The 12,272-nt window shown below is 38.3% G+C and overlaps 2 protein-coding genes across 3 annotated transcripts; both read left to right on the top strand.

Moving 5' to 3' along the window:
• Positions 1–480: 480 nt before the first annotated feature.
• LOC103980303 (WRKY transcription factor WRKY76) lies at positions 481–2,258 on the top strand. Its single transcript, XM_009396662.3, has 4 exons — positions 481–753; positions 833–1,057; positions 1,150–1,266; positions 1,721–2,258. Exons 1-4 carry the CDS (start codon positions 529–531, stop codon positions 2,021–2,023), a joined length of 870 nt encoding a protein of 289 aa, XP_009394937.3. The 5' UTR covers positions 481–528; the 3' UTR covers positions 2,024–2,258.
• Positions 2,259–3,232: 974 nt separating this feature from the next.
• LOC103980304 (ubiquitin carboxyl-terminal hydrolase 23) lies at positions 3,233–10,750 on the top strand. 2 transcript variants are annotated; one of them, XM_009396664.2, is made up of 12 exons: positions 3,233–3,686; positions 4,030–4,144; positions 4,669–4,779; positions 4,962–5,134; positions 5,956–6,282; positions 6,377–6,502; positions 7,266–7,922; positions 8,013–8,159; positions 8,242–8,734; positions 8,813–8,908; positions 9,008–9,101; positions 10,397–10,750. In XM_009396664.2, exons 1-12 carry the CDS (start codon positions 3,366–3,368, stop codon positions 10,557–10,559), a joined length of 2,823 nt encoding a protein of 940 aa, XP_009394939.1. In that variant the 5' UTR covers positions 3,233–3,365; the 3' UTR covers positions 10,560–10,750. The 2 variants fall into 2 exon arrangements, with proteins under 2 accessions (XP_009394939.1, XP_009394938.1); XM_009396663.2 differs by having other exon boundaries at positions 8,242–8,908.
• Positions 10,751–12,272: the final 1,522 nt, after the last annotated feature.

Raw genomic sequence — 12,272 nt, 5'->3', positions numbered from 1 at the left:
CCAGTTAATTTATTGCTGTTAACTTTTAGATCAATTTCCCTTGATAAACTTTTAGGTCAAGTTGATCTGCTTGATGCACAGACTAATGGCAGCAGCTAACCTGTTGCTTGTTCTTGAGACATTCCAAGACAGTAATCTATTGCCAATTTATGTCTTTGATCATCAACTTATTGTGGAACACAAGAAAGCTATGGATTATAAGTTCAGTGACCTGTTAATTTGACATCCACAGTAATTGCAGAACCAACTGTAGCTTTAGGATTAAGTTTTGAAGTCAAGCGGAAAAAATTGACTCTCATCAAGAACGAGAAAACAAGAGAAGAAAGAGGGGGCAAATGGGCGATGACTGATGAGATTGACTTGGAAATCACAAAAGAAGGTTTCATGTTTTGGCTGTTTCCTTCTCCCACTTCACACACAAAGCCAAATCTCCTTTTACCTCTCTCTCTCTCTCTCTCTCTCTTGTCTTCTCTTATCCAGTTTGATGTGCGGTTGAAGGGTGATGACACTTGCATGACATCTCCATGAATGAGGCAAGCATTGAGATTGTTCTACAAATTCATCGCCCCTCTTTTCCTGACAGATTCCTCTCCAAGTCTGCAAGACCAATGCAAACTTCTCTACATAAGTAGCTGCTTCATTCTACTCCTTGTTCCTCTCATATTGGCCTTCGAACCATTGATGGATTCAGAATGGATCAATCCATCTCTTAGCCTCGACCTCAGCATCGGCCGGTCTCCTGATCAAGCTTCGGTAAGTAACTACATGCTTATGATCAATCACCACCATGATCAACATCATCTGAAACCATGCGAGATCACCGTCACTGCAGAACGGAGACTTAGAAGCCAAGCTGAATGAACTGAGCGAGGAGAACAAGAGGCTAAACGAGATGGTCAAAGCCATGTATTCCAACCACACAGCTCTTCACCATCAGTTGATGGACCTCACAAACTCAGTACCCCCGGCGAAGAAGAGGAAGAGGATGAGGATGAGTGCCAACATGACCAGTATCTACACGACTTCCATGAGGATCGATGCATCCAGTTCGAGACTGGTGAGTAGCGTAGCTCTTCACGCTGTTTTTTGCAGGAACGTAATTGCAGCAGCATGAATTAACTTGCCTCATGTCGTGTGTGTGTGTTTTAGGTGGTGAGAGATGGCTATCAATGGAGGAAGTATGGGCAGAAGGTTACCAAGGACAATCCATCTCCAAGAGCTTACTTTAGATGCTCCTTTGCCCCTTCATGTCCTGTGAAGAAGAAGGTACCAACACATCTAACATTTCTTCTTCTTCTTCTTCTTCTTCTTCTTCTGGACATGTTAGGAATTAGAGAATCAAAACCTCAATATTTCTTCATTTTAACGTATTCTTTTCTTTGATGACCAATTAAATTTGATGAACATTCCAGCTGTTTCTTTTTTCCAGTTTTATATCTATTTTATTACATATCTGTAAAATAATAAGGAAATATGATGTTTCTCAAACATATTTAATAGTTTTTATACAATTTGTACAATACAAAATTATAGAAACCCCACTGATTTCAACTATGAAATGTTATTGTAAATGAAATGAAACAGATTGATCACAAGTTGTGCAAGTCTCGATGAGCAGAAGAAAACATTCCTAAACACTTGAACAGATGAGACCGGGCAACTTCCACTGATCATTAAAGTGATGCAACTGACTCTTGTTGGTCATCCTTGCTTGCCGCAGGTGCAGAGGAGTGCGGAAGACAGCTCAGTGTTGATAGCTACTTACGAAGGTGAGCACAACCATGATCCGCCAACCACGGAGAACGAGTCGCTCCCTTGCTTCGTCTCTCTCAGTTCTTCGGACTCTGCAGTCGCCCTGGATCTCAGGCCACGAGGATTCAGGTCTGAAGTTGAGTGTGTCGAATTCCAACGAATCTTGGCGGAGAAGATGGCCTCATCATTGACTCAGGATCCAAGTTTTGCAGAAGCGCTTGCAAGTGCGATCTCCGGAAGAATGTTTCAGCATCTGCAAGCTCAAAGCTGACCGGAAGTGATTTTTCTGGGGCAAGAGAAATCACTGCCAGTTACTTCTTGGAATAAGAGTCGGATCGAAGAATACAGAATCGGAGTTTCCAAGTTATCAGCAGATTTGATTAAGTCGATGTTTCTCAGGGGAAATTGGGTTAATTATCGCAACAACAACAAAAAAAAGCATAATGAAGTTATCCAGTCTTGTAGTGACGATTGCAAGTCTTATCAATATGATAGATAATTCATCATTTCTATTATAACTAAACGTTCGTACTACAATTGTAGCAGTAAAATGAAACTTAGTAAACTCTGGTTAGAAATGTGGCGTGTCCCATTTCGGATGGTGCAGTTCGGTCTTCGAGGAAAGGTATAGATAGATAGGACTGTCGTTGACGAACCTCTTGAAGAAACCAATGTACCGCAAAGCTGATTGAACAGAAGTGAGCAATCCACGAAGCAGAAATGAAATGGTCAGCTCCACTTTGTTGTCTAAACAAAAGGGAGGGAAGAACAATCAGAATGTCTCGAGTCAATAGCTGAGAAGATCTAACATAAGCAAATAAAATTAGAATGCAGTCTATGAGAAACTATTTTTCCTGTAGAATGAATATCCAGGATTCTACCAGGAAAAAGGCACCTCCATGATCATATCAAAGAGAAGTAATTTTCATGTTCATTCTTCAAAATACAACCATATAGCCTTTCAGATATTTGAATTTTACCAATTAGCTAAAACTCCCACCACAAGTTATTTGGGGTTATAGAGAAATCATTTAAGAGAAAGATGAGAATGCATATATGGAGATCAAAGAAATCCTTCAAAAATCCTCGTAAAAGATTCTTTATAATCATCCATGATAATAATATTTTGGGATATGAATTATTTGGTACTGAGGTGATTAATTGTGATTAATTAATTGTTACACGGATTAACTCATTTTAATTATTGACATAATTAGCTCTAATATAACAACCCGACTATTAATCCTTAGATTATTATTATTATAATAATTGAGATAAGAAATAGTTTTGAGTTAGTTTAATTTTATCAATTACACACAAAACAATTTTAATTTCAGAAAACAGTTGAAAACCGACCCAAACCCACTAAGCAAACCTCAACGGGCAACACAGGAATCAACGGTCGGTAATGCTTCTTCCACCGGCTTCACCTTTCCGGAGCGTAGGATCTTTATAACGCCTCGAGCAAGGCCAGAGGGGCAAGAACAACACCAAGCGGTAGCGAAGCGGCGCCGAAACCCTTGTTACGCCTTGCTTCCCACTCTCTATCTCCCTCGCCTTCTCCCCGATCTCCGGGCTAACACCTTAGCCGCTTCGATCCCACCTCCGCTCCAATGGCGGAAGGATCGGCGGTGGCGGATAAACCGGAGTGTGCCGCGGCCCCCGCATCCGGGTTGTCTCGGGTGGAGAGCCTGTTCCATAGGAGGATCGAGTTCCACCCCGCGAGGAAGCCGTACTCTTCCTTCTCCAGTTCTGATGGGGATTTCCGCCTCGAAACCTTGAACCCCAGATTGGGTCTCGACAGGCCGGCGGTTAGCCGTGGAGGGGCCTTTCAGGCCGGGGCGCCTTCTCCTGGGAAGCGATCGGGGGAGAGGGAGTTTTATGAGCACAGAATGGATCCTGAGCTTAGCTTTAGTATCACCTTCCGGAGAATAGTAAGTTTGTTGGGTTCTCGTGCAATTTGATTGAAACCTCGTTTAAGGAGGAACGAAGCTGTAGCTTCCGATCATCTATTGCTGCAATTTGTTGATGATGGGTTATTGTTTCTGATTCTGTTCTGTTCCTAATGTTTATTGGACAAAACTTGCATTTCTTTTCTTCCTTTCCTCAAATCATCTTCCTATGCATTTTGTGGTGATTGTTTAAGGATAATGTACTTCTACTCTAAGTTATTATGTCCGTTTACAATTTTTTGATATTTATTTATTTTGCCTTGAATATGAACCTTTTTTTTATCAATTCTGATATGTGAACTTATGAAAATTGTGTGTCTTACAGGGTGCTGGACTAGCAAATCTTGGCAACACTTGTTTTCTCAATTCAGTCCTCCAATGCCTGACGTACACTGAGCCCTTTGCTGCTTATTTGCAAAGTGGAAAGCATAAATCTTCTTGTAAGTTCTTTTTCCTACTCATTTATATGTTTTATTTAGGTGGTGTATTCTCCCACATCACCGTGCTTTTATTCATCAATTTTACATGGGCCACCGAAGTTGCCTACACAATATTTGCTTTCTTTCTTAGAATAGGTAAGTACACTAGGAATGCAGGTTAAGAATTTATGTGATGTGGTGTCATGTTAGTAATATACATCTTGTTTCCAATTAATCTTTATCTAATAACAACAACAACAACACAAAGCAATATCCCTATTAACCACAGTTTTTTTGCCAAACTTTTGATCTTGCTTTCCTGTTTAGTTCTGAACTCTATTTCTTTGGAAATTTCTTGTGCTAGTTTTTGTAATCAAAATGGACAAAACTGCCTGTTTGTTCCCTCTTTGTATTTTATTGTTGCCATTATATTGCTAGTTGTTGTTGCACATCAATTCATATGTTCTTATTGTATTTAACATTTGTCGGTTCTCTATCTGTTGGAGAAATTTGTTACTAAAATGTCTTCAATTTTTTGTCCATAGGTCATACAGCTGGATTTTGTGCAATGTGCGCTCTTCAGAATCATGTCATCACTGCTTTACAGTCAAATGGAAAGATATTATCACCTTCTCATCTTGTCAAGAACTTGCGTTGTATCCTTTTATGCTGCACAGTTATTATTATTTTGTTCTCTACAAAATGTTTCCTCTAATAAAATTATTATTTTGTTCAACCACCAGATTCAATGATTATTTAATTTTAAATTAACATCTTAGATAGTGACCTTGTTGTTCTGTTTTTTAGTTTAAAATGGCAAACCTTAACTCCATCTTAGGCATATCACGCAATTTTCGCAATTCCAGACAAGAGGATGCACATGAATACATGGTTAACTTGCTTGAATCCATGCATAAATGTTGTTTACCATCCGGAGTCCCAAGTGAGTCGCCTGGTGCTTATGAGAAAAGTTTGGTGCACAAGATATTTGGTGGCCATCTCAGGAGCCAGGTAACTCTATGGATTTGCAATTATAAATATGCAATTTTAATGCTTATTTATTGGTATTAGATAAAGGATCTAATTGTCTTAGGAGACACTTCCCCTGAAAGGAAAATCTAAGCAAACAAATCCAGTCTGTAATGTCAATGTTACTATTCCTTTGAATGGAGAATTTTTTTTTTGGACATTTGAAGTCTCATTTATAAAAGTCCATTATGGCAAAACTTCTTGAGTAATTGGTGAACTTAGAGCTTGCATGCTTGAAGAATGCGATGTGACCTTAGCCATGAATTGTTCCTGAGGCATGATTTTGTGCATACTAAAGCCTATCTGGGAGAATCCCTTAGCTTACAAACAATCTCTCTCTCTCTCTCTCTCTCTCTCTCTCTCTCTCTCTCTCTCTCTCTCTCTCTCTGTCTCTCTCCCTCTTCCAAAAACACATATATGGTTTCCAGAGCATTAGGAGGTTATGCCAAAAAATATGCCGACTTTGATTGTAAAACCTAATATAACTTAATGTTTAATGAGACAACTGTGGTTTAAAAGATGGTCTTTGATTATAAAGAACTAGAACATAATGTTTAATGAGACAACTGTGGGTTTTACAAACTTTGGTGAAACCCAAGTGTAAAAGATGGCCTTCATATTTTGTTCAAAAAGTACATTGGTAACCATTCTCACCAATGTCTGCTTTAAATTTCACCTCCGTTCTCATTTTATGTTTATATCAAAGTCAGCCATTTAGGATCTGTTCTTATTGTTTTGTCTCGTTCCCTTTGGATTGTTGAAATACCTGTAAGTTACAAGACAATGCACTTTTTTTTTTGCAGGTTAAATGCACACAGTGTTCCTACTCTTCCAGTAAATTTGATCCCTTCGTAGACTTGAGCCTTGAAATAGCAAAGGCTGATTCTTTGTGGAAGGCACTTACACATTTCACTGCTGTCGAGCAATTAGATGGAGGTGAGAGGCAGTACCAGTGCCAGCACTGCAAGGAGAAAGTTAGGGCCTTAAAGCAACTTACTATTCACAAGGCCCCATATGTTCTCACTATCCATCTCAAACGTTTTAGTTCTTATGTTCCTGGTCAGAAGATCGACAAAAAAGTGGATTTTGAGCCCACTCTTGACTTGAAACCTTTCCTCAGTGATCAACATGTGTGTAAATATTTAAGTAGTGATTCTTCCATTATAAAAATGCTAAATATTTCTGTTTAGATCTGATTATTTATCCATTCTTGATATTTTGCAGGGTGGAGATGTAAAATACACCCTTTATGGTGTATTGGTGCATGCGGGTTGGAGTACCCACTCTGGACACTACTTTTGTTATGTTCGCACCTCAAGTGGCATGTGGCATTCTCTTGATGATAACCAGGTCTTATTATTTACTGTGTCTGATGATGTGTTGTTATATACATGCAATTCTGTAGATAAACTGATAACAGAGAAAGTTAAGTTTGGATGACTATATTATGTACTTTTGCAATGGACATTCAACATTAGAACAGGTTTATCTGATCTCCCTCCTGATGGAAGAACCTATCATATGGTGCTTTTTGACGTTTGTTTGCTGTTCTTCCTTTCATGGGGTGAAAGGAAGAAACATGTTTTCTTTGGAAGGTATTTGAAAAATGCATATTGAAAGCACTTGAATATGGAGGATACTAACAGATAATACAAGAAAGATAAATTAATTGCAGAACATTAATCAGCATCCGTCATGCAGATTTTTCTGGGGTCATGGGGTGGAAGGAAGAAACATGTTTTTCTTAGGTAGGCATTTGGAAAATGCATATTGAAAGCACTTGAATATAGAGGATACTAACAGATAATACAAGAAAGATAAATTGATTGCAGAGCATTAATCAGCATACATTATGCAGATTTTCTTACTCATGATGGGGAGGAAGGAAGAAACATGTTTTTCTTAGGTAGGTATTTGGAAAATGCACATTGAAAGCACTTGAATATAGAGGATACTAACAGATAATACAAGAAAGATAAATTAATTGCAGAGCATTAATCAGCATACATTATGCAGATTTTCCTACTGGTCATTGATGAAAGTTCATTTTTGATATGCTTTTTCTATTAACAATTGTGTTCCTCTGTTGATTCTGTCAAACATTGATTTGCAGGTTGGCCAGGTCAGTGAAAAGACTGTATTAGCACAGAAAGCATATATGCTATTTTATGTCCGTGACAGAACTTCTTTGCCAAAGGGATCAGTCAATATGGTCCACAAAGATAACATTTCTGCTAATGCTACTGAAAGGAAACTGATTCCTGAATCATCCTTGGCCCTAAATGGGGCACTTAAGAATTGTGTCAGAACTTGTAGCACCAATGTTCAATCTGGTTCAGTAAAGGACACTTTGTCACTTCACCCTTTGCCTCAAGCAATTTTGACTTTGCAAAAAAGTAAAACCCCTACTTTGTATGAAGTTCCAGAAGTGCAAATTGACAGAGAGGCAATAGGAAGAGAAACTTCCACTTTGCAACCAGATGGAGATTCCTTGCCAGAAGGATTACAGCAAACAACATCAACATCTGTAACCCTTCAGGTGATGAGAAAAGATTTCATGGTGGAGGAAGCTAAAGCCACTTGTAGAATTGATGCTACTTTTATCCTTGGAAGTCATCAATCAGATGATGAAAGATGTCAAATATCTGGGAGCACTAATGGAGAGGTGAAGTCAGTTGGGGTTATTGCTGTTCTGAATAACTCTAGCTGCACTCGCCCGAAGTCTCAGAAACATGAAAACAAACTTCTCAAAGAAAGACATATGGCTAAGGTAACTTCAAAACTGTTTCATGTTACTTATGCCAGATGCTGGTTGTGTGCAGCCGCACTTTGTCTGACTTGTCACCTTATCCAATCTCAGGACAATGATGCTGAAAAAGGAATTTTGCAGACGCACGATATGCTTTGCAATGCAGTAAATGGCATACCTGAAGAAAATCGAAAAATCAAACTTTTAAATGGATTTACTAGGAAGGAAGCAAATGGCAGAGCACCAGTGGGAAATCTGGTATAGTTTTGTTGTACTTTTTCTTCGAGATCCTGTTTTTTGCTATTTTGAGTATTAATGTTTTCCTTGTTTGCTTGGCCAGACCACTCATCACAATGAGTGGTGCTCATCTAGCATGCTATCCCATGTGGAAAACCTTCATAAGCAGGAGAAGCCAAGGTTGGTTAATTTGCCAAAGAGACTAGACACTGCAAACAGCTTTGTTCAGGAGGATACTTTTAAAGACGACAGCAGAATAGACAATTTAAAGCAGCTGAAGCCAAAGAAGATTGCTAAGCGTCCGTTAAGAGGCATTTGTTTTGGCCGGAACCATATATTTTTTGCTTCTTTAAATCTGCACAAGATTAAGAAAGTTAGGAAAAGCAAAAAACAGCCTTCAAGTTATAAAATATTGCTAAAAGATATTCCTGATGATATCAACACAAATGATCTGGCTGCATCCACTTCTGAGGCCACTGTACGTGAGCATTGTCATGAGAAACACTGCCGATCTGGACTGGTAGAAGACAATAATTCCAAAATGGTGAAGAGTGGGAACTATTGCAATGGTGAATCACTTAGTTCTACCAATAGAGGTGATAAGTTGAAGAATACTAATAAGAATGTAACACTTGATAATTTTGGCTTACCAAGAAGTTGCTTGAGTTCTGCAGAAAAATTGCTTAGCTCGAGAGCCACATATACAGATGACAAAGGTATCCATCATGATTTTATGAACCTGCTGATGGGGGAGTTGAAAGAAACTACTGGTGAATATCTGCAATATCTGGTTTTACTTGTCAGCCATTACATTTTTTGTTCTTATAATTGTTGTTGCTTACTAATCATTTGCCACATTGGGGATGCAGTTTCAAGATGGGATGATGTAGAATTGCCTAAATTGGAACTTAATGGGCCAGAAAGCTCAAGAAATACCAGCATTGGCTATGTATTGGATGAATGGTAAGGCTCTTTCCTTCACTTCTGCATGATATTTATGGTGATCAACAAAACATGCTCTACTGTTATACCTTACAAGTAGATCCTAAATTATAGTCACTTTATCATTCAAAAGAGTATCTGGAACCTAAATGTATGATCGCATGCTTGTGGGTTTCTTCAATAAAGTGATGAATGAAGACCAATATGTAAAGTCTTGAGCTGTTAATAGTTTCGGGATTGACATAGAATAATCAAAATAGCCATAATACTGTTCCTCATAAATCAATTCTTTTAGTGTAATTTGCACTAATCTTAGTTAGCTTCTATTATGCATACCTTTAACCGAATCTAGAAAAGACGTTTGTCTACTTGCATGGCCCCTGTGACTTCAAGTCTCTGCTTTTAAAAATGCTTGTCATTGCTATGGTCTTGCTTGCTTGCAATAATTGGTCTGATGGTTTACCTTTCTTCATAGATCACTATTGTCAGCACAAGTGTAGGAATAACTAGCTTTGAAAAGACATGAACAAGAACGATGCTGAAAGATATATTCGAGATGGCTAGCATTGCTAACTTGTCATATATATTATAAATATCAGAAAATAGATATCTTGAAATAACCTATGGAAAGTGCCATTGTATTCTATATAATCAACTGTTTCTGTAGGTTCTAATTTAAACCTCAAATCAGTCCCAGACAGCTTCAGTGTCCTTGTTGAATTTATATGTTTGTTCGTTGTTTATGTTACTTCAATTTTTTTTTGTGTTTTTTGTTTGTGAAGACTCAAACATTTAAAAATTGATAGCCCTTCCATGGACCATGAGGATGGCCTGTAAACTATAGCTGATCTTTGGTTTCTAACTGTCAATAGCTATTAACAAATATGATGATGTGAAGATATACATGCACAATATGTGACTGGTTTCTTCCATATTTTTCTTTTAAGAAAAGCTAAATGGTTGGTTAATTTGATGTTAAAAAATATATTCTCGGTTCAGAGTCCAACATCTTTGATAAGTGCACTACTGATGTCTGTCTTTGGATTCATCTGTCGACCTTGACAATACTTTGCTTGGAATGGGTTAGCACTTTCCATTCTTCATAGTCATCCAAACCGGTCATCCTAACAAGTTTCTGTGGGCATTGGCTTTCGATTCCAACTAATGGTCATGCATTCTTACCCTGCAGCTTCTTGCGGTCGAATTAAATTTCATGCTATTACTTAATACATGAATTAACTCACTTGAATTGACATGCAATCTGCTACAGCTGCTCTTTCTTCAATTTCTTTTTCCTGATTTTTAAATCATCTCAGGGATGAGGATTACGACCAAGGCAAGAGGAAGAAGTTGAGGAAGTCCCAACAATCTTTTGGTGGGCCAAACCCATTCCAAGAGACTGCCAATGCGAAAGCACATCAGAAGTTAAATTCAGAGCTGGGGCAAACAAAACGAGGGAACCAACCCTTGAGGATATGAAGGCAAAAAGAGAGACAAAAAATTGCTGTAATTGTATCTCGGTTTTAGCTAATAATTAATTTTATCTTTTTTTTTTTCTTTATTTCTCCGAAGATTAAGACAACTACGGATGAAACATTGTATTCACTATTCGAGAGTAAATTGCAAGTGAGAATGGCCCAAGGTGCAGGCCATTCTTTTCTTGGTTTTTAGGATACCAGATATTGGACATGGGTTTCTCTCTCTCTCAATTAATGAGATTGGAGAACGCTCCTTCTTGGCAGCCATTCGCAGAGTACATTCAACCACATCACCAGAGTCGTCAGCTTCCACATTGAGGTGGCCAACAAACCTCTGGATGGATGTCCGAGTGGAGCTTGCATTAAGTATACTATCGTCTGGACTTGTGTCTTTTTCTTCCACAACTTCTATATGATGTTCATGATCAGTACCAAGTTCCTGATGTTTGCTATTGACTCTCTTTTAACTGTTTATCTTACCAGGGGTGACGATTGGATGTCGCCAGATATCCCGAGGTGTCAACTCTTATTGATCTCGCAGGAACTTGGATTTTTCTCGTGATACCGAACAAAGCCTTCATCAAGCTGCTTCCCTACTAAAATCACAGCTGTTCGGTTTTCTTTCTTCCTGCTCTCTTCCTCGATTGCCAGACTTGAAGGGCCACATTGGCGACACGAATGTCGTTAGGTAATGGACCAAACATCGTTTCCTTTTGTGCAATAAATTATATATAAATGATACTTCTGTGTGCAGATATATATGTAGCTTTGCTAACATCCCAAAAATTGATAGTTGAATTAATCATGGGAATGCATAAATTTATTCTCTTTTTGAGCTGGTGAAAAGCCATTTGAACGTTCATGAGTTCTTGCTGGTTTATTTTTGCGCTCTAGGCATCCAGTAACAGTTTAAACTTTAGTAAAGTATAAACAATTATTATATTTATTTATAGGACTAATCATATGAACAATATCAATTAGCTGCATAAAGTATGATCGAACCTAGATATTGTATGGTCCGTTGTAACCCTAACATTGTAGTTTCAATTGATAGCAATTACATATTTAACATACGAGAAATAATCCTTCCCCAAATAGTTGGGATTTATGATTACAGTTGTTATTGTAGAAACAATCTTACTAATCGTATTGAGAATATTGATTAGCTGCGTAGAATACAATGGAACTTAGGTGTTGTATTCCATCTTGCATAGCCTTAGCAAGTATATCATATATCTTCTAACATTTTGTTTGAAGAGGATGCATGATTTCATAGTTACCAAATTTCAGCTAAAAGAATAATAATAATTGTCTGTAGAACTTTGTTTTTTTTTCCTTGTTTTCGTTGTACAATTAGTATCTGAAGCAGGAGGTGTGATTGTTTGCTTGAATGATTATATTTGGGGAAATGTGAAGAGGGTGTGGGCATTGTGGAGAGAAAAAGGAGAGAGAGAGAGAGAGAGAGAGAGAGGTGGATATCTGAGGAGAATCAACCTTTCCCAAAGCTAATCATATGTGTGGTGAGGCTTTGTCGTCCCTCCTTTAGATTGGAGAGGCAATGCAATGCGAGCCACAAGAGTTCCTTGTGCCATGCCTGTGGTCAACCCATCCCTGTCAGCCTTTGTCTTTGACTTTTGTGACCAAAGATAGGATGTAAGATTGCAGGAGACTCCTGTAAGAAGTGTTCGAGATCTGGGGATTTGACTTTGGGGGA

The sequence above is a fragment of the Musa acuminata genome, chromosome BXJ2-4, assembly GCF_036884655.1.
Source record: "Musa acuminata AAA Group cultivar baxijiao chromosome BXJ2-4, Cavendish_Baxijiao_AAA, whole genome shotgun sequence".
Taxonomy (NCBI): Eukaryota; Viridiplantae; Streptophyta; class Magnoliopsida; order Zingiberales; family Musaceae; genus Musa; species Musa acuminata.
Note: the sequence above shows the minus strand (reverse complement) of the source record. Positions and strands in the feature narration are given on the sequence as shown.